A 26,316-nucleotide genomic window follows, 5' to 3' on the forward strand; every position below is an offset into this window, starting at 1 on the left:
ACTCACAACCCTGAAATAAGCATTAGGCTGACTTTTCAGTGAATGAGAACTGTCATCTTAAACTCACAAGAGCCAACACATTGTGCAAGGTGCTGCCTATACAACCCCGTCATTGCCATTTACTATTTCTGTCTGTACCTGAGATAGACAGGAAATGCCTATTTTATGAATATAAACCAGGGCTTCCCAGTGAGTTGCAGTCCCAGCTCCCTAGTATTACCAGATTTAAATATGCACACTACATAGCAGAAGTGAACCCGTTACTTTTTTTTTTTTTTTCATTTAATTAGACTTTGGTGTTTATGTACTAAAAGATAAAATGGATATGCTATCAATGGCAATAATACTCATATCTTGCAGTTTAGTGCCTGAATCCCCACTGTAACCCCTGTTCCAAAGTTCTGGAATAGCAATCACTTACCAAAGGTGAAGTGAAGTTTCAGGGACATAGACTTCTTATAAGAATTTAGGAGTTAAATAAAAAGAATATATTAAAAATCAGCATTAAACCACGAAAACAGTTTTAAAGTTTACTGTATTCCTACTGCTGCCTGATGACAGCTTAACAATGTTGCAGCAATAACATCCCTTGGAACATTGCTTTCTGTAAGAAAAAAAATTACCATAATCTTATTCACAGAACAAAATTACCCTTGTATTTCTCCCCCTTCAGCAGACTGCAAACATCAATTAAAAGACAGTTTTTTTTCTGTAGTGCAATATAAAGAATTTATTATTGCAACACTTAAAAAATACATTAATGCATGGTAGGTAGGGTATTCCATATTCTAACAGAATCCACATATATTTAAAATACTTCTCTACTTGATTTTGTTGAAGTAGGCCACCATTAACTTTGTTTATTCAGGTTCATTCATTTACCATGAAAGAGTCCTATAGAAATTAGTGTATGAAGGGCTTTAATGTTACCTGTGAAGGGTTTGTTCAGTCTTCTTGGCCTTCAGCGAACAGTTAGTTACTTATTCTGCTCAAAAAAAGTCTGGACTTAGGCAGTGCACCCGAAGCTGCTAAAGAAACCTGAATATGTCTAAAGACAGTCAAGCATCAAAACATTGCAACCTTCTGTAATTTTTTTGCAATAATTAAAATGAGGAATACGAACTGACAGTATTCAATGTTCTCAGATTAGAGGAGCAAATAGTTCTGTGTCCTTGTCTGGGAAGACTGTAAGGCAAAGGGATTAGATTCTTTTCCCTGTTGGTTTGTCCAAAGGAAAGTGGTACATTGTTCCATGCAATGAATAAAGCATTTCTCTTCAGCTGGGGTAACTGTCAAATGCCTGTTATATTTGGCTCTTACTTGTTGTTACTGGCTGAGTTAGGGGATTGATGAGATGAGCTGTATTTCACCTGTTTAGGACTCTTCATATTCACTATTCATGTTGTTGTGCAGAATTTGATATTGGAAGACTCTGCAGTGCAGATTTACATATAGTTCCATAGGCCTGGGAGTAACTGCCCATTGATGCTTTTGGATCACCAGCAGCTCCCATATTTGCAGTAACCTGGAACATCTTTTTACTGGATTTCAGAAGGGGACGGACATCTTTGCTGTGAAACTGAGTATTTCTTGGATTCTGTGTGAGAAAGAAAAACAAAGACAGTTAGAAATCTGTAATCGGCATTCTAAAATACAAGAAAGGAACAAAGAATTTGCTTCGGCTGTGGAGTAGAACAGATCTTGAATGTTAATTGACTAACAAACAAAATAAAGTGTTTCATAATATTAGGAACAGGGTGGCAAGAATGATGTGAGGGAGAAGGGTTTTTAAATGGGTGTATCAGGAATGAGTTAGCAGCATTGGAGCACTGGAGCAAAAGTTCAAAGGTCTGGCTAGTATTTTGTTTTCAGTGGTAGTGAATGGTTTAAATAAATGTACAAAAGACAGGTCATCCTCATCATTTCCCAGTACATCCTCCTGGCTTCTGCCAATCAAATGGCTTGGTAAGTGTCTGAGTTGGAAATTGTTTATGGACATTAGCCCATGTGGGGGAAAGTTAATCAAGTATTAATGCTTTAAAATGCATAATACATTACTGTATATATTACTGCAGCTTTAAAGGACAGCTGTCTCAGTGCAGCTTATGCTTAGTGAACCGCTTTAGTTAACTGGAAGACACTAAGTGTGGCACTGACTGCTGTCATCCCAGCCATTATAGGAGTCAGATGGCAGAGAACAAGAGTTTCATGAGCCTGACTTGATACTAGGAATGAATGCAAAATGAATGCAGAGCAAGCTGGAATGTCAGAACTTTTCAGCTCCTGCTGAGGCTGACCAAGAAAGATGGAAAAGTCAAAATTCACTTAACAACTGATTAGCCACAATGCTGATGAGCACCCACCACAATATCTTGTCTCTGCCAATGGTCAGTGTTAGCCTCTTAGGGAACAAATACAAAGCACGTGTAGCATGATCTTCTCCCTCTTATGTGCTTCCAGTAGCATGAAGTTAGTCACAAGTGCCTAGAGAATCTTCAAAACGCATTGTTTATATACATATTTGCACATGCAATAATCTCCACAATCTCACATTGTGGCATTAATGGTTCCACACTTGTTCCTCACATGTGGAATAAATAGTTCCCTACTAATCTCAAAAAGCTTTGAATGGGATTCCAAGGCAGAAAGGCTGAAAGGTGGGTTGTTAGTGTGCACATGTGGACTTACATTGAACTTTGTAGAAATCATGTCTCCTTTGAGCACCTACTCGTATATATTTTTGTATCAATCACAACAGATTGCTGTTACTGGCTAGGTTAGGGGACTGATGAGACAAGCTGTTTTTCACTTGGTTAGAACTCTTTCATATTTGCTACTCATATTGTTGGGAGGAATTTGAAATTGGAAGACTCTGCACTGCAGAATTACATACAGTTCCATAGGCCTGGGAGTAATCACCTATCGATGCTATTAATAAGAACAAGCTTGATGCTTAACATTGTCCTCAGCTTGTTTCTAGGTTGAAATAGTTCTAATCTTTCAGAGCTGTGCTCAGGGAAATAGTCTCTTTTACGGTATGATACTGCATGCTGATACAAAGCAGCTGATCACACCTGACTCTTCTTTGACAGTGGCATCTGTCAGAATTTCTGTCAGAAGTCTCTTCATCCAACTGAACTGCACTCAGCATACATTTTGAATGGTTTGGAGCTCCAGCATGTAGATATTGAAGTATTCTTTTGTGGGGATGGGAGAAAGTCTCACAATAAATAATCCAATCTTTACTGTCACAAAAAGGGTAATTTGTGGTGCCTTATTCCATCTTCTTTTGCCATGATCGCCTTGTGTTGGCTAGGCTCTCCTTGAGTTTGTCACCAGACAACTAGCTCAAGGAAAAAGAAAAAGCAGGGGCACAGAGTCATTTAAGAACCCAATGAACATGAGAATTTGCACAAGGAAGCAAGGCAATGAAGAGAGAAGAGGAAGAAGCAGGGGACAGGACTGAAACCTTCATTGTTAAGCAACAGCAGTCCATTAGGTTGACAATAAAGGTAGTACAAATTCTCCAGCTAAATTTGGAATATCCAACTGTGTCAATCAGGTTAAAAAAGGAGTATGCTATCTACATGCTCTGGACTTCACACACCATTATTGAAGAGAATTTAAAAGCAACTGATCTGTGATTCTTGAAGTCAAAGGGAGCTGATGATAACCTGAACAATGCAATGATTTGAAATGGTATTCAAATTCCCACTTGTCTGAAGTGATAAAATTGAAAGCAGAATGGAGTCCAAATTAGCCTGTCCTCTAGAAAAAGGGCAAAGGAAAGTATGGTCATAGATCTCAGCACATCTCAAAAGAAGTTGCATTAAAAATTCAAGATGGGAAAAAGAAACAGGGATAGAATTTGCAGAGAAATTTCTACCTTTTTTATTACAATTATCTGATAGTTATGATCCATTGTGATTAATATTTAGAATGGAATAGAATAGTTCACTTGGAAGGGACCTTCAAAGATCATCAAGTTCAACCACCTGACCACTTCAGGGATAACCAGAAGTTAAAGCATATTACTCCCCTATGAAAAAAGGCTGAGAGATCTGGGGATGTTCAGCCTGGAAAAGGCTCCAAGATCACCTTATTGCAGCTTTTCAATACTTAGAGGGGGCTTATAAAAAGGATGGAGAGCAACTTTTTGCTCGGTCAGACAATGACAGAGCAAGAGGGAATAGTTTTAAATTAAAAGAGAGGACATTTAGATTGGATGTTCAGAGGAAATTTTTCATTCAGAGGGTGGTGAGGAACTGGAACAGGTTGCCCAGAGAAGCTGTGGATGCCCCAACCCTGGAGGTGTTCAAGACCAGGCTGGATGAGGCCGTGGGTAATCTGATCTGCCACCTCCTGTGGCATCCCTGCCCATGGCAGGGGGGTTGGAACTAGATGATCTTAAGGTTCCTTCCAACCCAAGGTGTTCTATGATCCTATAATTAGAGAGGGCATTATCCAAATGCCTCTTGAACACAGACTGGCACGTTAAGCACCTTTCCAGAAAGTCTGCTCCAGTGTTTGGCCACCCTCATGGTGGTTAATTTTTCTTAATATCCAGTCTGAACGTCCACTGGTGAACTTTTGTGCTGTTCCCTTGCATTCTATCACTGGTTACCAGGGAGAAGAAACCTATACCTCCCTTTCCATTTCTCCTGCTCAGGAAGTTGTAGAGAGCAATGAAGTCACCTCTTAGCCTTCTTTTCTCCAGACTAGACAACCCAAGTGTCCTCACAGGACATGCCTTCCAGCCCTTTTAGTGGCTTTCTTGCCTTTCTCCAGATGCTTTCAAGTATCTTAATAGATTTTGTATATCGTGGAGCATAGAACTGTACACAATATTCAAGGTGAGGCTGCATCAATGCCAAGTATAGTGGGAGAAATGCCTCTTCTGGCTGGCTGGCTATGCTACGTTTAATGCACCCCAAAAATGCAGTTTGCCCTCTTGGCTGCCGGTACACATTGCTGATTATAAAAAAAGTCCTGATTATGAAGCAGAAACCTAGTATTACAAAAGGCTGCATTACTTTATGTTCTCTAAAGTGCCTAATTCCTTTATTTAAGTTCAACGGTCATTCACAGAACTCCTGCATGAACCTATAAGCACTGAAATGCTCTTACTCAATTCAGAGATGACAATGGCTTCATTTGAAAGAGTGTGGTTAGACTTAAAATTCCAGGAGAAAGTTTGTGTTTATAAACCCAGAGTAGCTGAAGATCAGCATTACGTATGCTGGAGATGTAAGGTTTAAGACATATCTCTGTCTTTGGTGTTTCCTGGTCATTACATGGTCTTCCTCTCAACATGCTGCCTTTTGTACAGAACTTAACTGAGGGTTGTAAACTTCATTAGTAGACATAACACTGGAAATGTAGGTATTGCAACACAGACGACTAGAATATTCAAGCTTCTGTCTCAATCCACTGCATATTAGAGGTAAGTTATGACCAGTTATTTCCAGAAACATCAGTTAGCACACTCCTCAGTGCTCTAGTAAAGGGAACATATTCAGTACAAGACCTGTACCATTTGACTGACACTAGATACAGGCAATGAAATTGCAGTGTGTATCTTTATCATAAGTAATTTTAACTGATGGACAGTAATTTAGTAACTATCAGAGCAATATGACTTGCCTCTCATGTAAGTATCTTTACGAAGCTGCAAATCAAGATATTTTTTGTCTACATCATTTCGGTCCCTGAAAGTTATCTGTTTTCTGTGCAAGACAGCTACTTACATTACAGAGGTTCTGTACACTTCTAGGAAGTAGCTGAGCATTTGCATTTGTCCATGTGATTTGTCTCCCCGGTTTTCCGTTGTTAGAAGTTTTTGCCTGTTGATGATGTGGTGCAGAATGGTTCCTGATCACAGCACCAGAATTTGCATTACCTGCAGGAGAAAAAAACATGAGAGAAAGTAGGAAAATCATGAGGACACAGAACACACTAACTGAAGCAGGGACAGAGCATAAACAGTGAGTCAGCCTCAGCCACAACACTTAATCTCACTAACGGGACAAAAATATTCAGAATAAAATTAGAAAGAAGTTGCAAACAAAACCAGTTCAAAAGAGCAGGGGAAAAGAAAACAGCACCAGAGAAGTAACCGAAGAGAAAACAGAAAAGGAAAAGGGTCAAGACTGAGGCAGCCAAGAGCTAAAAAGAACATTACACACTCAAAAGTCATTCAACAGTGTTTTGCTCTTATGTCATTTTCCTCCCACAGTTTCACTCTCATTTTGCCCTGTTAATTCTTTCAGTTTCTTTTTCCTCATTCAATCTATTTTCCTCTTTCTTCTCCATAATAATGCCTCATTATGGTGCATTGCATCCAATTGCAGGATCGTAGTACCTACTTTGAATAGCAATATGTGTTATGGGATTGTATATCACATTGATCCTTGATCTCTGACATAAAGATCTTGCTAAATCTTCACTCTGGATGGATACTTCTGGCTGGACACTAGTTGTAGTTCCACTATGCATTTGTGGATTTTTTAGAAGAGGTGGTGTTGGTTCTTTCTGGCTCTTCCTGGTGGGTAAAGTCACAGAATTGGAATATGGAAGAAATGGTCTGGATTGAGATTGACTTAGTTGAATGTTTTCTCTCTGCATTTGCTCCTTTGGATGGCTATTTACTTTCGTTTCAAGGATCATCTACAGAAAGGAAAAGTCAGTTAGACTTAACACTCTACACAGCAAAGCAGAGGAATAAAAATAAAAAAAAAAAAGAGAGAAACATGCAAATAATTTATTTCATGGAATATGTAAAAATTATAATTTTAAAAGTAATTTAGGGTTGGAAAGAAGATAGAAATAATATTCTTAGTGGAAAGAAAGAATGGGCTGAAGCCTTAAGAAAAAGGATTGGGTCAACAGGCAACTTCAATGAATTTTTAGGGAGAATACCACTACATAAAGTTGCCATTAGCTACAGGAAAGGCAGAATCTATATGGCAAAAAATGGTTAACACAATGCTGTTTCTTACCATCTCTTTCTAGAATTTTGCCAAGTCAATTTCTAAATTGTCAGAGGAACATACATTGCAGATAGTTCATAATCTCACCTACCTCTACATGGCTATTATCTAGCATTAGAATCCTTGCCGAGGTTTGGAGTCTTGGTACAGACAACCTGCTCTCACCCTCCTCTGATCACAGTCATGCCGAACTTGGCACACTATCATTAGGATTAGTCAAAATGTGTTTCTTAACCTTGTACCTAGATTATCTGTGAATGATCTACTGATATTTGTAATACCTTTCCTACCTATGCTCAGTATTCATTTTACTCAGTCATCTGCTCATGACTCCTAACACTTTTTCACAGTATTTTTTTTTCCTTTAAAGACCTTAAAAGAAATGTTCAGTATGTTCACCTTTTTTTAAAAAAACAACTTTCTTTTTCCTTTTTAAAAATTTTAATTGCTGTTCATAGAAGCAATAACACTTTTTCTCTCTCCCTGGGAAGCTGGTCACCCTTATCAATCTTTCTCATTCTGAGATTTTCTGATCTCTAAGCTTCCTTCTCAACCTTTTCTTCCCACTGACATTCTTTCCAATGCCTGTTTTACTACATTCACTTTCCAGCTCCTGCTTTTCTCACCATCTTCCAGATACTTTGCCTCATAATATTTACAAAATATTCACTGAAAAAAAATAAGGAAAAAAGCCCAAAACAATTTAATATCCTGAAGTCTTGACTTACTTCCACTTTTGCTGCTCGTTTTATTTCATTGTTAGAGCATTCACTGTTGCTATCCTCCTCCTACTGCCTCACACCACCATTCAGTTCAGCCCATTGTGTCCTACAATTAAATCTGATTTATCTTAATTTTGTTCTTCTTTCATTCCTTTAAACATTACATTTAAACGGTTACTTTAGTTACTTCTGTTCTCTGCAGAAGTTTCTCTAAGTCTTTCTCATCTTTTCTCTCTTGCTCTGTTTTTTTAAAGCAGATCTCATCTACTCATATTATTTCACTGAAGATGCCAAATTACTGTCAGCTCCACTGCCAAATTCCTGTCAGCTTTTTATTTTCCTTTTGATCTTAACATGTCTACCAAATAGCATCAAAATACTACCTTTCCTTTCTCCCCCGTACAGCTAAAAGTCCAGTATCAGCATTTTTTTTCTTCCTTGATTATTACACTATTTTCTGATTTTTCAAGTACTACTATTTTCCCACATTAATGCATTCACAATATGGCTACTAACATATCACTGTCTTTTATTATTAGCACTTCATCTATGCTTATCCTTCACTGGGGGAATGGGGAGGCACTGATTTCTTCTCTCTGGTGACCAGCAACAGTACCCAAGAGAATGGCTTGAAGCTGCATCAGGGAACGTTCAGGTTAGATATTAGAAAAAGGTTCTTCACTGAGAGAGTTTTTGGGCACTGGAACAGGCTCCCTAGTGAAGTCATTGTGGCACCAAGCCTGCCAGAGTTTAAAAAGCATTAGGACAACACTCTGAGACACATGGTTTGACTTCTGGGTGGTCTTGTGTGGAGCCAGGGACTTAATGTTCACTGTAGGTCATTTCCATCATGGGATATTCTGTGATTCTGTAATTCTGAAATCTGACTGTTCTGTGTATGTGGTGCATCATGCAATGGCACTTGACTACTCTTGAGCAATAAACATAAATATGTCATAAAAGCTTACATGTAAATCCATAAAGGAACTCAGAAACAGAACCAGGATGGGGACCCCAAATAATACCATGCCAAGCTGCTCTCAAGCCAATTCACAGGAACCACCAGCCAGTGAAAGACACATCTGCACAAACTGAGAGGAACACAAGTGCACAATGGCAAATGGGAACTCAAATTAAGGACTCCAGGGAAGCAAACAGCTTGACTGGACCCCTCCAAGAGCTGTCTCAGCAAAGCCATCAGCTTTTAATGGTGATGTAATGGCTAGCAGATCAAGCCAGTCTAGTCTAGTCAGTGAATGGCTCAAATAGTCTGGGAGCACAGAGGTGAGTGGGTCTCTAAGGGGATGAGAGCACCTCTGTATCTCTAGGTGTGAGAGCACAAGGAACATCAGCTAAAGGGCCTAGAAAATCCAGGGCAGCTGTGTATGTATGCTTGCATGGTCTATACCAGCAATCCGTGTAGGGCTGCAGTCTCGGGGGCTCATATGTTCAAGCGCAGTAACTGGGGGGCCTGGGATCCAGGGGACAGCTACTGGTCAGACAGTGTTTGAGACCAGTTGCTCAGCCAGAGAAGTGAGCAGGATGAGGCTATTGGTGCTATGTTTGTGTGAGTGTTCTGTCTGTCTGTCTGTGACCTGTGTGGCTGTCCATTTATGTATGTATATATGTAGTGTGCCTACATTCTCTGTATGCCTGAGCCTACAGGGAACACTTTCAGGGTTTCTGCTGTCTGGACCTGGGGACACCAAGTGGCAACAGCCTCATTTCTTAGGCTGTTGGATCCAGCCTGATATATTTTCTTCTAACACAGTCTTTCTCAGACACCAGGCTTTACAGACTTTTCCCAGTGGGAATCTAGATTTAAACACTTCTCTAAAAAATTATGACAGTATGATAAGAAGAACCAAGCTGTACCTGTAAGTAAGCATGGAAGGGGAATGGAAATAGAAGAAAATGACAGAAATCAGTTAAGTGTATCAAGAATTACAGGTTACCTGGAGGACTGAGATTTCAGAAAATAGAAGAATGTACCTCATACAATTTATTTCGATATTCTGCCACAGATAGCTGGATATCATCACCTAAAGGAAGAATCACATCATAATCCAAAGAGGGCTCCCTGGCAGGACAATGAAACCTAAGATGACAACACAACATAAGTCACTAAGACTAGAAACAGCTCTACAGTTTAATACGGTATTACAAAGGATTGTCAGATCACCTAGTGTTCTCTCTAGTCTAAATAGGGTTAGAGAGAGTTAGGATTTAGCTTTGTCTTTTTTTCTACCATGGATATAGAGGAAAGTTGTGCCAAAAGCAGCTCTATACCATTTCAGCGGACAGCAGAAGAAACTGCGTATTGATACACGTGCGCTTACAGCCCAGAAAGTCAACCATATCCTGGGCTGCATCAAAAGAAGCAGGGCCAGCAGATCAAGGGAGGTGATTCTTCCCCTCTGCTCTATTCTCTTGAGACACCATCTGGAGTACTGCTTTCAGCATTAGGGCCCCCAGCACCAGGGCACAGAAGTATTAGAACGAGTCCAGAGCAGGGCCACAAAGATGATCAGGGTCTGGAGCACCTCTCCTTGGAAGACAGGCTGAGAGAGTTGGGATAGTTCAGCCTGGAGAAGAGAAAGTGCCAGGGAGACCTTATAACAACTTTCCAATACCTAAAGGAGGTCTACAGGAAAGCTGGGGAGGAACTCTTTGTCAGGGAGTGGAGTGACAGGACAAGGAGTAAACTAGAGGAGGGTGGATTTATAATAGATGTAAGGAAGAAATTCTTTACTCTGAGGGTGGTGAGGCAGTGGAACAGGTTGCCCAGATAAGCTGTGGATGCCCCATCCCTGGAGGTGTTCAAGGCCAGGTTGGGCGGGGCTTCGAGCAACCTGGTCTAGTGGGAGATGTCCCTGTTCATGGCAGGGAGGTTGGATCTAGATGATCTTTAAGGTTCCTTCCAACTCAAACTATCCTATTATTCTATGATATTAGTCTCACCTTTTCACGTAAGGATGCTGAAGGGCCTCCTCTGCTGTCAGCCGTTTATCAGGGTTAAACACTAAAAGTTTCTTCAGAAGATCCAAGGCAGGCAAAGGAGTAGAGGATGGTAAAATCTCCTCAAAAGTTACTCGTTGCCTAGAAGTCAGGAAACAATGATATAAGAACCCAATGTCTAACTCACAGGTAAGTCATGAATTATAGTTCTGGGAATCTCATCAAGGTGACACCTGTCTCCAGAGTTCACTCACAAATAGTGTGTCATAATTCTGGAACACTCAAAGGCACAGGTCTGTGAGTACGACAAAGACTTTTACCTCTTTGATTAGATTTGGATTCCTTCCTCTCAGTGCTATGAACCTATGTGAAGTGCCTGCCTAACTTTTAAGACTAGTCTTTCTCTTGTTTCAGTGGAAAGAGAGATATAGGTCAGTATGCCAGAACAAAGAGTAATGATCAGTGTTGTGGAAGTACTTCTGTTCTTCTTTTGACAATGCAGGATGCCCAAACTCCTAACTTGCATGTTTCAGTTTAAATGCTGATTCCATGAATCCAACCCTAAGACCACATAAATATATTTCTATATCATTTGCAATGAAAAGATGAAGTTTAAAAATCTGGTTTTGCATTTCTTAAATCCTGAAGATTTATTATTAACATAATAAACATGAAAATATTTAATGCATTTCATAGAATCATAGAATCATTTGAAAAAACAGTTTTAAAACATTATTTTTACTCATATTTTAAAACATTTTATTACTCCATGACAACATTATTTTTAGTTTAGAAAAATGATCCAACATGGAATTTGGATTTGGATTGAATGGCTCAGAAAAAATCATGAACGAGATTTCACTTGTTCTTTTACCTAGCTGGAGCTGTCTATCAGAACCTAGCCATTTGCATTCCATATTTTCAGGTGAAAAAAAAGGAGCAGGACTGTCAAAAAAAAAAGTGCATTTCAGCTAGGAATGAATGGAGTTTTCCAGTAGTTTTATTCCACTGTGGAGAAGGGTTATAGAAACAAGACAGCTCAGAGGTACTGCGTTGGGTTGACCCTAGTTGGCAGCTAAGTCCCTTGCTTGCTTACTCACATCCCCACCTCTACACTTCCTGCTTATTGACATGCAGCAGCCCCATTACAGGATTCACTGAGAGGCTAGGCAGTTGTAGACAGTTGTTTAATCTCTGTAACCATAGCAGCTACACCAAAAGCACACTGGTACCCTTTTGGATCTTTGAAGTAGCCTCTCCTGCGGCAGTCTATACCAACAATGTACAGAGCCTCTACGCTGGCCACAATAGCATAATTTGGCCACTCCTTGCTTGCTAGACTCACTTTCTCTAACACAGACAACTTTTAGGAACCCACCGTCACTTCAGTAATCCAGATGGGTTCTGTGCTTTTATACCCAGATAGTATTAGGGTACACTGTGTAATGGTATCCACCAGAGCCTTATACTCCCAAAAGTATATATATTGGTAAGCAGTCAAAGAACTCATACCACGCATAGCTGGGCTATTGGTAATGCTGACTCCCTGATGGGGAGAGATGCCCATGTCACATATGAGTACAGAGTACTCAGAGAATAGTGACTAACTTGCTATGGCTTTAAGAGTGTTAAGTTTCCTAATTTTTACTAATCAGGTATGTAATAACTGACTAATTTACTTAAGCAGAATTATCAGGCTTTCCATGTGTGAACCAATGACATTAGATACCTAAAAAAGTCAGGATAGGAAAATTTATAATTTTGAGAAAGTACCCATGACAATAGCTTGGAATGTAGGTCCAAACTAATTTTTGCTTTGTTACTCCCAGATTACAATATCATCGCTCGTCTCATCACTCTTTTCTTTTTAAACTTTACATCCCCTCCCTAGAGTCAGGTGAATGTGCAGAGAGCAGAAAGCATTTCTACTGGTGAACTCTGGAAGGTGAACAACAGGTGATTTTTTTGTCCACATTATACAGTAGATTGTTGACTTCTGAGACATATTTAATATACCCAGCTTACCAGGAACTCATGCGGCTAATAACTGAGGCCCTGTAATCTGATTGCATAGCCAAAATATCTGGAATAATGAAAAGATACCATTAATGCCAAGATTAGGGTTACTAGAGCTATACAGTTTATGAAGGAAAGCAAGTGTTTGACATTAACATAAGAATCATACAATCATTAAGGTTGGAAAAGACCTCCAAGATCTGGTTCAACCATATTCCCACCACTGATATCACCCACTAGACCATGTCCCCAAGCACCACGTCCAACCTTTCCCTAAACACCCCCAGCGACGGTGACCCCACCACCTCCCTGGGCAACCCGTCCCAATACCTGACTGCTCTTTCTGAGAAGAAATTTCTCCTAATTTCCAACCTAAACCTCCCCTGGCACAATTTGAGGCCATTCCCTCTAGGCCTATCGCTGGTTATCTGCAAGAAGAGGCCGACCCCCAGCTCCCCACACCTTCCTTTCAGGTAGTTGTAGAGAGCAATAAGGTCTCCCCTGACCCTCCGGGGTAAACAACCTCAGTTTCCTGAGCTGCTCCTCACAGGACTTGTGTTCCAGGCCCTTCACCAGCTTCATAGCCCTTCTCTGGACACGTTCCAGGGCCTCGATGTCCTTCTGGTACTGAGGGGCCCAAAGCTGAACGCAGCACTCGAGGTGTGGCCTCATCAGAGCTGAGCACAGGGGACCGATCACCTCCCTGGTCCTGCTGGCTGCACTGTTTCTGATACAAGCCAGGATGCCGTTGGCCTCCTTGACCACCTGGGCACACTGCAGGCTCGTGTTCAGGTGAGCATCAACCAACACCTCCAGGTCCTTTTCCTCTGCACAGCTTTCCAGCCGCTCTGCCCCATGCCTGTAGCATTGCATGGGATTGTTGTGACCAAAGTGCAGGAATCAGCACTTAGCCATGTTGAACCTCATCCCACTGGCCTCTGCCCATGTACACGTTGAAAGAAGAAATTAGCCTAAGAAAGCTCAGTAGGAAATCCTATGGAAGGGGGGTGGAACATTGACTTAAAAATGCTCTTTCATGGTTCCTATTTACTTCTCTGTAGATTTCAGAAGCATGTACTCTTATACCTACATACTTAGAAACACTAGGATATCTGAGGCAAAATGATGTGGCCTGAATCACTTGTGTTTTAAACAGACTACGAGGGATACCAGCTATCAATTTCTTCATTGCACCATTGGGGTTACAATGAACAGTTGCAAGGGGATTTTAGGTTAAGTTGCTGTTATTAGTTTGATTTTCCACATTTGGAATACTCTGAACATATGTCTATTTTGTACTTGTTTGTCTAGCAAAAAAAGAAATGTGTCTCGCAACCTTCTTGCTGTGTTTAGGATACAGGACTTTCTGATAGTGAGTCACTTGCCCTGTGGTCTTAGAGTGCAAGCCTTCCGGTCATAACATTAGCAACACACTTTTCAATTATATTGCTGAGAATGGTCCTAAAATGCTATTCACATTTTTGTTATTAGTGCAGGCTATTCTTCTAACTTTAGTTTTGGTATTTTCATATACATTTTCATCCATATTTTATTCACAGCAATGAAATCTCCAAGAAAAAACATACATACATTTAAACTAGAATAGAATTATCAAAAATATGTTCTTAAAATAAAGTTAGCTATCTTTCTAAAAACTGTTTGTTAGCTCAGTCAGAACATGTTATGTTGCAAAAGTTAGTAAACTGTATGGACTGTTAGACTAGAAGCTATAGAAGACAATCATAATAATAATCAATTTTGGATTTAAAATATACTTTCTCCAGCTTTCAATTCTGTATTTAGACTTTCAGACCAAAAAGCCCAATTTACTGTTACTACAGAAGTCCCTCTGCAGTATGATACTCTGTTTTAAACTGTTACCGTCTTACAAATCTCAAAAATGTTTTCAAGCCCTGGTTCTTGTTTCTCATCTAATCAAGCACAGGCCTATGTTCCTCCAACACTAACATTTCACAGATAATCTTCAGGTTCATTGGGAAGATAGTAGAATAGCCTACAACAGATATATTCTTCCTGATCCAGCCAGGCTGCTTGCTTTCACTCTTTTTATCTCTTCTCTACATACCTTTCTCCATAGAAGAGTCTTACCTTCTCGGGATGGGGCAGGAATGACCCTCAGGATCTGCTCTATTTGATTCACTGTTGATGTTCCAGGAAAAAGAGGCTTTCCAAGTAGCAGTTCCCCCAGAATACAGCCAATGCTCCACATATCTACCCCTTTAGTGTAGCTACAAATAAAAGAAGAACAGAGTTAAGTTTATTTTTCCAGTACTTGGTATTCACATCGTCTACATTACCTTATTTTGCTAGAAAAATAAGCTTGATTACTCCTTTAGTATGAACAGGTTTTGATTATAAAGTGAATGACACTGGTGAATTATGAAAGTGGCAAGAGCAAAACAGAAAAAAAAGGCTTATCCCATTAAAAGTATACTCTATAAAACCAGAAAAGGAACTACATTAAAGGTGAATACTAGGATAAGGGAATATATACATTTCACATGATCAATAGTGAAGATATAAGCTGCTGTTTAAAAACAACTGGTAGGAATCATAGAAAGGTTTGGCTTTGCTTGGTTTCTCCCTGCAGATGCAGACTGCAGCTCTACACTCTCTCTGTAAAGCCGACCTTGCTTCCACAGCTCATGTATTTTCTTTTTCTGCCCTAGTTCCTGAAGGAATTCCCTGTTCAGCCAGGCCGGTCTTCTGCCCCATTTACTTGACTTGTGGCACAATGGGATTTTAAAAGGTGACTGTGGAAGAAGCTCTCATGGGCCCCTGGACTCTCTAAATCCGATTCCCAGGGAACACTGCTAACTAGCTCTCTAAGAAGCTTAATGTCTGTTCTCTTAAAGTCCAGAGTGGCAACTCTGCTGACCTTTCTTCTCCTTACCCCCAAAATTTTGAACTCCACCTTGCCTGCCCTGCCTATCCCTCCTGAACAGTCAATAGCCCTCCATCCCAGTACTCCAGTCATGGAGCTCATCCCACCAAGTCTCACTAATACCAACAATATCATAACTCTACGAAAGGTCCAAAGCTTCCAGTTCATCCCATTTTTTCTTGTTACTGTGTGCACTCTTATACAAGCATTTCAGATGTGTTCCTGAACTTGCAGTGCTCCCTGGAGTGGCATAGATGCTCCTATTAACCTTGCCACCCTAAAACAGTGCTGTGCCATTACTTGGCTTAACCACAATATTCCTAATGGTACTCCCACATCAATCCTAGTTTAAAGCCTTCTCAATCAGTCTTGCCAGGTTACAGGCCAAGAAACATTTTGCCCATTGACAGAAGTGGATCCCGTCAGGCTACATCGTTGGCACCCACATGAAAGAGGAGAACTGGGTAATAGTCTAAAGGCTGTATCATGCTCAAAAGCTATACAGAGATAGAATCTGAAACATAGATCTGCACCCGAAGGAGGAAATTTCTGAAACAGAAATCATTAAGAAAATGAAAGGTGAAAGCTACCTTGTATAAGGCAATGATCCTACCTCTTTGCCTACTAGATAGATTCATATGTCCTAGCAGTATTTGTACCAAGCTGCACACACACACAATTTCAGCTCCACGCAGTCTGCTCTTCTTTTTTGAATGCCATCTCATTATATACTTTCTGTTCTCGAACTCTCCATCTCTCCAAGTGAAGACTCAGAATTGATGACCATTTTCTCCCACACTCTCCTACATACTTTAGATTCTCTGTTCTGTGCTCACCCTCTCGCTTTTTTTTTTTTTTTTTTTTTTTTGTGTGTGTGTGTGTTTTTCCTTTTCTCTGCTACATGCTGGACTACATATGCTCATCTGGAAAGATGAGACCTGATACTGATTTAGATGCTACAGATCATATGATGGACCAGGCTAGTGAGCCACAAACTAATAACACAGACAATTAGGTACTACACAGTAACTGGTCTGCAGTAACTGTCCATGTATAGATTCATATCTCACATCTTACCTACCTTTAAGGCAGGCAGCTCACTTCTTTCCTAGAAAGTAAGAACCTTCAAATGTCCTGAAACATAACCTGGCAAAAGTTTTTTCAAATGAGAATTTGCTAAAGAGAAGCTAGCTTACATCAGCCAACTCAAAAAGACATTTGGACTGCGGATGACTATGCAGTCATCCAACAAAGCCAAAATATATATGAAGAGTTCTGGAAGACTAAATACCACTTCTAGAAATGGGATGAGAAACTCTGAAGTGTTAGTAGTAGGTCTGTTCTCATAGCTTGATGGCTAAATATGCTTCAGTGAGTTGTAAAGAAAAAGACAGTTATGCTGTGTGCCCATGCATCACATAACAGAATGGGAACATCCCGTAACGCTTATTCTGCTTTCTGTTGTTGCTGCAGCCAGCAGAGAAGGAGTGGTATCATCCCAAATGAAGCATCTACAACGAAAGCAAAAGATTAATAATTCCAATTTCCCTCAGCTAGCTATGCATCACCCTCATTTGAAATTGATAGAAATTGTATCTGCAGTCTTCTTGCCATATCAGCTGTTACAGCTGAAACAAACTTCTTTTCACTTCATGTTTCTTTCCCTAGTCCTAGAAGGAGAGCAGAAACTGCAGAGTTCTTTAAGCAAGTGAGCAACCAAACATAAAAGACAGTATGAACAAGCAAAAACTCAAAAGCAAAAAAAAACAACCTTCCCAATCACCCACACTCCCCCTCAAAAACAAACAAACAAAAACCTACAACAATACAGAAGTATCAGCAATACTCTAGGGAAAATCCTCTTTAGGGAAAAGTAGAATAGGCTAAAACTTGCAACTCCGTTGGCAGGGAAAAGAAAAGTAGTGCTTGAAAACAAGCAACAAAATGAAGAGGAAAAACCTGCTTCCCGGAGTCCTTAAAGAAAAATTTGGAAAAAGAGGACTGAAGTATTAAAAATTTTGTAAAGATGCAGATTTAAAGGGGATAAAGAATAAGTGTGGTGGGAGAAAGGACAACAAACAGATGAGCTGATAATGTAGGTAAATTGGCGATCTAAGAGGCCAGAGGGGAAATGTACATGAAATGAGAGATTTTTCTGTTGCAGAACAGAAGTTTAAATGCATGCTGAGGAACTGAACCTGTGATAAGACATTGCATCTGAGAACATTTGAAATTAACAGATTTAAGACTTCCCAGTCAATTACTTTTCCCAGCAGTGAAGAAATTATACAGTCCCATCCCTTTACTCATAACAAGCAGTTACCTCCGAGAGGAAAGTAAGATCTCAGGGGCTCGGTACCAGCGTGTTGCCACATACTCTGTTAAGGCAGGGTTGCCTTGATCCTCATTCATGTGACACAGAGAACGGGCCAGTCCAAAATCACAAAGTTTTACAAAGCAGTCTGCATCCAGCAAGATATTGGAAGGCTGAATTGAACAAAGGAAAACTAATAAGCTCTTTACTCTCTGAATTGCAGAAGGTTATTATCAAGGTTCTTATACTAGTCTCATTCTTTTCATACTTTTCCATTTAGTGTTTAACACAAAACTTGAGTGAAGGATAAAGACTAGTGACTGAAACATACCTTCTGATCTCTGTGAATAACATTTCCTGAGTGGATGAATTTAGTTGCTTTCAGAAGTTGGTAGATAATGTAACACTTGTGGATGTCTTTCAGTAAATTTCCCTTCTTAATCACAGCATGTAAATCTGTCTCTGTAATACACATCAGTAAAGGATTATAAAGTTATGAATATGTACCTCAAAACAAGGCCAGAATAGACCATTGTACAAACTGTAACCTTCCAAGTGCATTCTCAGTGGAAGTTAACCTGACTGATAGTACCCCAACAGAACCACAGAATCATAGACTCTCCTGAGTTGGAAGGGACCCACAAGGATCATTAAGTCCAACTCCTGGTTCCGCATGGGACCACCCAAAATTCAAACCACATCTTTCAGAGCATTGTCTAAATGTTCTAACACTAGATGTCCCTGCAGAGCCTGTTCCAGTGCTCAAACACCCTCTCAGTGAAGAAACTTTTCCTAATATACAATCTAAACCTCCCCTGATGCAGCCTCATGCTGTTCCTTTCAGTCCTTATCAGCTGGTCACTCCCCTCCACTCCCCCTCATGATGAAACTGTAGACCACGATGAGGTTGCTCCCCAGTCTCCTCTTCTGTAGGCTGAACAAACCAAATGACCTCAGCCGCCCCTCGTATATTTTGCCCTCCAGATGCTTCGCCATCTTTGCAGCCCTCCTTTAGACACTCTCTAATAGTTTTATGTCCTTCTTGTATCTTTATGTCCTTCTTCCAAAACTGCACACAGTACTCAAGGTGAGGCTGCACCAGCACTGAGTAGAGTGGGACAATCATTTCCTTTGACTGGGTGTGTAGTAATGCTGTGCCTGATGCACCTCAGGATACAATTGCCCCTTTGGCTGCCAGAGCACGCTGTTGACTCATATTCAACTCGCTGTCAACCAGAATGCCCAGATTGCTTTCCATGGGATTGCTCTCCAGGCTTATCATCCCTCAGTCTGTACATATATCCAGGTGCAGAATCTGACACTCGTGTCGAACTTCATGCAGTTGGTGATTGCCCAGACCTTTAATTTGTCGAGATCTCTCTGCAAGGCTTCTTTACCCTCAATGGAGTTAACAGCTCCTCCTAATTTAGCGTTGTCCACAAACTTAGTACACCTTCGAGTCCAGCACCCAAGTCATTTATGAAAACATTAAAGAGAACTGGCCCTAAAAAGGAGCCCTGAGGAACCTCACTAGGGACTGGAATCAGTATGAGTCAGTGACTGCAGTCTCTCTGCATTGTCAGTTCAACTTGCCGCTTATGCTACAGTAATTGTTCCATTATTGCATATTTTTCTTACAGTAAAACTGCATGTAATCTCTTCTATATTCTATTCTATTATCCCTTCTGTCTCTGTAAGTCTTCTAATCAGTTGCTTGCTGCCTTCCTTCTTCCATCTCAACTAGCTAGTTCTCTCATTATTATTCCCTTCAAAGGTTCACTGCTATTCCCACCTAATCACAACAGGTATACACAAAAAACCTGTATTGCTCCAACTTACAAGTCTATTTACATGAATATTCATGTTAATCATTAACACATTACTACCACAGGCAGGAACAAAGATAACTCATAAGACAGGATGCATTTAAATGGCTGACACAACACTAAGTCTCACCCATGGACTCAAAGATGAGGTAGATGTCTTTGTCATTCTGAGCACGGATAACATCAAGCAGCTTGATGATATTTGGATGTTCTCCAAATTCCTGCAGAGGGAAGAGACCCAACTGTCAAAATCAAGTGTTTTTCTTGTGAATCACCAGGAGTACTGTAATTCATTTTGTAATATTCTCTAACACAAACATTAACATGTTATTTCCTTCATTAAGCTTCTACTGTAATACTGAAAATGTATTTAAGCTTGCTCCAGTATGAAACCAATCAGTCTAGAACTCTGTATGATGTATACATTAGTACTACAAATCCCTCTACAGCATGTATGGATAAAATCCAGTCAACATTATGCATCTTATATTTCCTACTGAAGGTAAAGAATTATTGTGGTAGTGCAAATTTATCAGAGGTGCCATCACCATTCATAATTAAAAATCCCAACCAACCAGAAAGGGTTTATTTGAAGGCAGGCTGAAGCACTATATAGACTGCAGTGATTGAACTGATTGTAATGGGAGATCAGGCAGCTACCATACTCAGAGATACAGAAATACAAGTATTTTAAACTGGGAATGAATTCACACTTGCAGATTGACAATACTGTCAAGACCATTTACTTTGTCCTCAACCTTACAGCTTTTATTTCCTATAGCTAACACCTCTTCACAGCCAGAGACACTGTGAGCACTTCACAATATGCCAATATTTTCATGAGCTACCCATTGTAGAAAATAGTACTTATCACTCAGAAAAGAATCATCAAAATGCCCAGATTGTGAATCAACATTTCTCAAATATAATGAACTTCATCTAGTGCATTAACTGTCTTTATGATAAACATACAGATGAAACTAAGGAATCATGACATACAGGAAGGAATTTGCAGAGGCAAACAATATAAGAAAAACATCCAGTTACCAATGAAAGAATATTTTTTACAACTTTCACCCTGTGCTCTCTCAGTCCTGAATTTTAAATTAGAGCTTAAAAAACCTTCAAAAAGAGAAGGTGTAAACTCAAATTCTTAAGACTATTGAGAACCAAAAGCCATGAAAGTCAGGGCTTAATGGTACATTAACCACCTTCTCCCAAAACATCTCGGTCTTTCATTCAGGAGAGATAACCTTCTCTTTCTTTTCACAGCTCTTCCTCCACCCATCTACTCCAGAAGTGCTACACTTTCAGAGATGATCTAACTCAGAATCAACCTCTTAGGAACTGTTCTCACGTTTGTGAGAACACTTTCTCACTTTGCTCTTAAGACTGTTGCTTTTACTTCAGGCTTAAAGAATAATAGGAAACTTAAAAATCTCATATCTTCTGTACTTAAACTTGACAATCACAGGAAACAGCCTGTGAGCCCTGCCTTGCTTGTGTCTTTAGCTAATCATATTTTAACAACATTATCACTATTCCAAAATATTGATGTTTCTGCATGGTAAGTCTATGGAGGAATGGACAAGTAATTTTAATGCCACTGCTAAGGTAATTAGGCCCAGCGTGTGGTTAACTATATTCAAACATGAGCAGCTGTAAGTAATTTCATACAGAACTTACATTTTTAGTTTTGCTTTCATTACTTCAAGTGGTCAAGTTTCTTTCACACAGAATCCCAGAATCACAGAATGACAGAATTGTAGGGGTTTGAATGGACCTTAAGAGATCACTGGGTCCAACCCCCCTGCCAAAGCAGGTTCCTTAGTGCAGGTTGCCCAGGTAGGTGTCCAGATGGGCCTTGAATATCTCCAGAGAAGGAGACTCAACAACCTCCCTGGGCAGCCTGTCCCAGTGCTCTATCACCCTCACCGTGAAGAAGTTCTTTCACATGTTGGTGCAGAACTTCCTGTGCTCCATTTTTTAACCATTGCCCCTTGTCCTATCCCCACAAACCACTGAAAAGAGGTTGGCTAAATCCCACTGTCTTACACACTTATGATATTTGTAAACATTGATAAGATCCCCTCTCAGTCTTCTCTTCTCAAGGCTGAACAGACCCAGGTCTCTCAGCCTTTCCTCATTGGGAAGATGCTTCAGGCAATGTGATGTATTCTTTTCATGTGATAGAGGAAAAACATTTTGTCATGTAATCTTCTTAAATGCCCCAGCCCCATCTCTGAGTAGTGGCATTTAAAATTTAAGAAAAATACTTTCCATCAACAAGGAAGGAAGAAGTGACAGAAAGTGCTAGTCTATATGCCGATCACAGAGAAGGTATATTGCTAAAAAAGGTGAAAAAGCAGGGCATGTCTCAAGAGAAAAACAAGACCATCTCTCCATTTCATTCCAGTGCTTTTGCCCAGTCATGGAAAGACTGCTTGTCAAGACATTGCAGAAAAGAAGGGAAAAGAAATGTCAATGATGACCATTTTGAAAAAGGATGGGAAGAAAATACGTGAACAGAGATAATTAAAAATCAAAGAGTAGGAGGGAAAAATGGACCTTACCCGTAGGAACATAATCTCACGAAATGTTCTCTAGAAATAAACAAAAAACATTTATTATAACATCAACAGAATGACAAAAGAGAGTATGGACTTCCAATGACAGAGATAAACCCATTCTCATTTCTACGGTAAATGGAAGCTCCATGTGGTAGACAGGCTTGGAAAAAACTGTTTGCTCCCGATAGAGTCACAAGTGGGCTGTGGAAGTCTAGAAACTACAGAACATCATTATAAGGGAGAATCAAATTGTGCATGCCTATAAAGACAGTTTTTCCTCAGTGACATCAAAAAGTAGTCTGTAGCTATTAAGATATACAAAGCCTGACATTTATTGCTCCTTTTTATCCTATTGCAGCTGTAGACTATACTACTACATAATTGTCAAATAATTAGTATCTTTTGGAGACATAAATCCTGAAAGTATTGATGAATTCCATATCCCCTCAGGACATGTTATAAGAATGATACCTCACCTGAGCATCTGTTCTGTTCCTGAAGGCATCAAAAATCTTTTTAACAGCAACTATTTCTCCTGTCCTGCGATCAATTGCTTTCCATACAATGCCATAGGCCTAGGGAGGAAGAAGGACAGATTAACAGTGTACTACAACATCTTACACTGAGTTCAAACCTTCAGCACAGAAGCAGAATGAACTCAACAGAGCTTCAAATCACCAGCTACCTAGAAGAAAGAGAAACTAGGCCAATAAGTACTACTTGGTTGATTTGAGAACTACGAATATCCATATTGTGTCTGACCAAAGGACCACAAGGTCCAGCATCCTGGCCCCCAAAGCAGCCAATAGCAGATGTATATGAGTAAATATATAACAATGATCCCCCTTTACAGCTTCCTGACTTCTAGTTATTTTTGGCTGAGGCTCTACCTGAGCCAGAGATGGTTTCAGTGTATTTGACAAAGTCTCCATAGATGTGTCTTCCATTAACATGACAACTTCCTCTTCACCCCATGCTGAAATATCAACAACAACATGCTGTTCCAAGGAGAATGTTTTCACCTTTAAGAAAGAAACCTTGTTGTGACATAGGAATCACTAGATCAGATCACAATAGAATGTTCTTCCTATTTCTGGGTTATGATTTTAAATAAAGACATAAAAAGATGATTCTAGTGACTATAAAACAACCACAAGGTAAAAACTTGTGGAATAACTTCATTGTATGGGAAATATCTTCTTAGTGTCTGCTGGTTAAGAAATCATCTTCAACCATCAGACCCATGACATACAGCAAACACACACAACAATAGCAATACATCTCATTAGCTGTATTGTATTAAACAGATGTCCATGCACTGTATTTTCAGAAGTACTTATCGCTGTTCTGTTTCAGCACTGCCATGGCTAATCCTAAACTGCCCTATCAACTAATGGAACTTCTGCTGCAAGACACAGGCTTGCCATATTAAGAATGTCTTTCTTAAAACAGTTGAACTTCCTATTTGCAGAAACCAGGCAAAAGGAGAGAAATCTAGAGTATAGTAAAATGAAGTTAAAATAATGTAAGAAAACAGAAAGGATATTTCCAATTACATAGCTGATGTGACCAGAAATAAACATCTGTCATGCATACAAATAGGTTTGTCTGCTTAAGATCCTGAACAAACACATCCTCTCCTGAAAATAAAATGGAAAAAAAAGAAAAAAAAATAAGATACAATCACCAACAACCTAGTACTAAAAACCTAGTACTAAAACACTTATTTGATGTACATATACTCCAATGGCTTGCACTTCATGATGCGTAGCCAAGGACCTGAACCCATACTGCAGAACCACAAATATTCTTGGAAGTCTGCCTTGATGTCACTAACTGAGTATTTAAGTACAAAAATCACTCACTATCGTATATTGGAGCTGTTTTACTTTGTAAAAATATTTAAACATTAACTGGGCAACTGAGTGACAAATGACCCTGATATGAAGACATAAGGCATTCCCTAGAATGTGGAAACTTAAGATTTAAATCTATGACCCCCAAATAAATAAATAAATAAATAAATAAAAGATGGTGAAGGGCGTAAAGGGGAAGATGTGTGAGGAGCGGTTGAGATCACTTGGCCTGTTCAGCCTGGAAAAGAGGAGGCTGAGGGGAGACCTCATCGCAGTCTACAGCTTCCTCATGAGGGGGAGTGGAGGGGAAGGCACCAATCTATTCTCTTCAGTCACCAGTGGTAGGACCTGAGGGAATGGTGTCAAGCTAAGGCAGGGGAGGTTTAGGCTAGACATCAGGAAGAGGTTCTTCACTGAGAGGGTGGTCGCACACTGGTACAGGCTCCTCAGGGAAGCCTGCACCAAAGTCACTGCACCAAACCTGTTGGAGTTTAAGAAGTGTTTGGACTGTGCACTTAATCACATGGTCTGAAATTTTGGGTAGACCTGTGTGGTGGCAGGAGTTGGACTTGATGATCCTTATGGGTCCCTTCGAACTTGGGATGTTCTATGATTCTATGGAAATGGATCTGTACCACAAGGTAAACTGAGTAGTCACCATTTGCAAGTATCATACTAGTTAAAACAGTCATCCAGAATAAGGAAAACTCAAGTTAAATTTCCTGTTCCCTCAGCAGACAACACAGCCTTTAACTTGAAAATATTATGAACAGTTTGAATTCCCTTACTGTGAAGCTTATCCCCCTTGCTGCTGCACTTCTCTGCTTTATTTTTCTGGGTAGTGCTCACCTGTTTCAGGGCCTTTTGATAGTCTTTTAAGCACTCACATAAGTTCATCAGCTGTGGAATTTTGCCAATACATATAGAGCTTTCTGCATATGAGAGACGGGAAATGCAAGCATTTAGGAGACTGGCACTACCTGAGTTAAGAGCTTAACAAGCAGTTTTCATAATGTCAGTGGTGGCCTGAAGCCACTAAGGTCCTTTAAGGATGCCACTGTATGCTTGTGAAACAGTTTCCAAATGGAATCCTCAATTTAATTTTTCAGATGAAAGAATAATGCCAATTTTGTTCAAAGAACATAACACGTTAAAAGATATATTACATTCGGTCAGAGGGAGAAAGCTGATAAGCACTGAAAGTATGGCAGCAAACCTCAAGTCAGGCAAACCTGGAATGAAATACAACCACAGGAAAGAGCTTGATTTCAAAATGAGAACAGACAAAGCATTGTCTTAGTGGATAAGGATGACAATGTGCCTCTCTCGAGTGCCCCCATGTAATTGCACATGAAATCTGTAACTACTGGTATCGACACAGCTAAACAACGGCAAAGAGTTGCTAGAATAGAGAAAAACAGCTAAATCAAGAAAGGCTTAGAGACTGAGGAGAAAGATCCTACAAATGAGCTTTGGCTCACATAAAAATACGTAATTTTATGTGGAAAAAAAAATTACTTGATGTGGCATTGTACCTTAAATAGTCGATTTACAGTAAATGTGAAAGAATTTGACAGACACAAACAGAAAATCTTTTTGAGGCTCAGACTCATTTCACTAATAAACTAGGTGTACTAAGGTGTACTAAGTGTACTAGCATTGCTTTGTGTGGAAACACAGAAGTATAGCATAAAACATGGGAATGGTTCTCAGTAAGTACAAAACAAAAAATCTGGTGGGAAATTTACACCTATTTTCAGTTTCATATGCTACAATCATAACATTTTAATTGCTGATTTTTTTTTAAGAACAAATACAGAAAAAATAAGTCCCAGAAAGTTCTCGATTTGTTATTTGTAATACGATTTGTGATTTTTAAGGTTTAATAAGCATTACAAAACCCTTTTTTTTTCCAACTGGTACACTCTGAGACATCCAACACCACGCGCGGTTCCGGTCAGAGGCACGGACCGGGGCCGGAAGCGAGACCGAAGACAAAGCCGGCACCGGCCTGGGGGGGCGTGCCCGCGCTGCAGCGCAGGACCCCGCCGCGCAGCTCCCCAGGCTCCCGAGGGCCCCCGAGGCGCTCACCCCCTTGCCCAGGCGCCTCTTGATCTCGTACTTCTGGGAGACGAGCGCCTCCACCTCCGGCACGCTCAT

General features: G+C 40.1%; 1 protein-coding gene across 1 annotated transcript; it reads right to left on the reverse strand.

The window, feature by feature from the left end:
* Window positions 1–1,393: 1,393 nt before the first annotated feature.
* On the reverse strand, window positions 1,394–26,316 carry MAPK15 (mitogen-activated protein kinase 15; the record flags this gene model as incomplete). Its single annotated transcript, XM_084281905.1, has 13 exons — window positions 1,394–1,597; window positions 5,748–5,899; window positions 6,366–6,666; window positions 9,704–9,809; window positions 10,673–10,810; window positions 12,695–12,752; window positions 14,795–14,934; window positions 17,914–18,077; window positions 18,236–18,366; window positions 19,861–19,951; window positions 22,304–22,333; window positions 22,777–22,875; window positions 26,248–26,316. The coding sequence occupies 13 exons, from the start codon at window positions 26,314–26,316 to the stop codon at window positions 1,394–1,396; spliced, it is 1,683 nt and encodes a 560-aa protein (XP_084138031.1).

The sequence above is a fragment of the Netta rufina genome, assembly GCF_964035555.1.
Source record: "Netta rufina genome assembly, chromosome: 2".
In the NCBI taxonomy this organism is placed as follows: domain Eukaryota; kingdom Metazoa; phylum Chordata; class Aves; order Anseriformes; family Anatidae; genus Netta; species Netta rufina.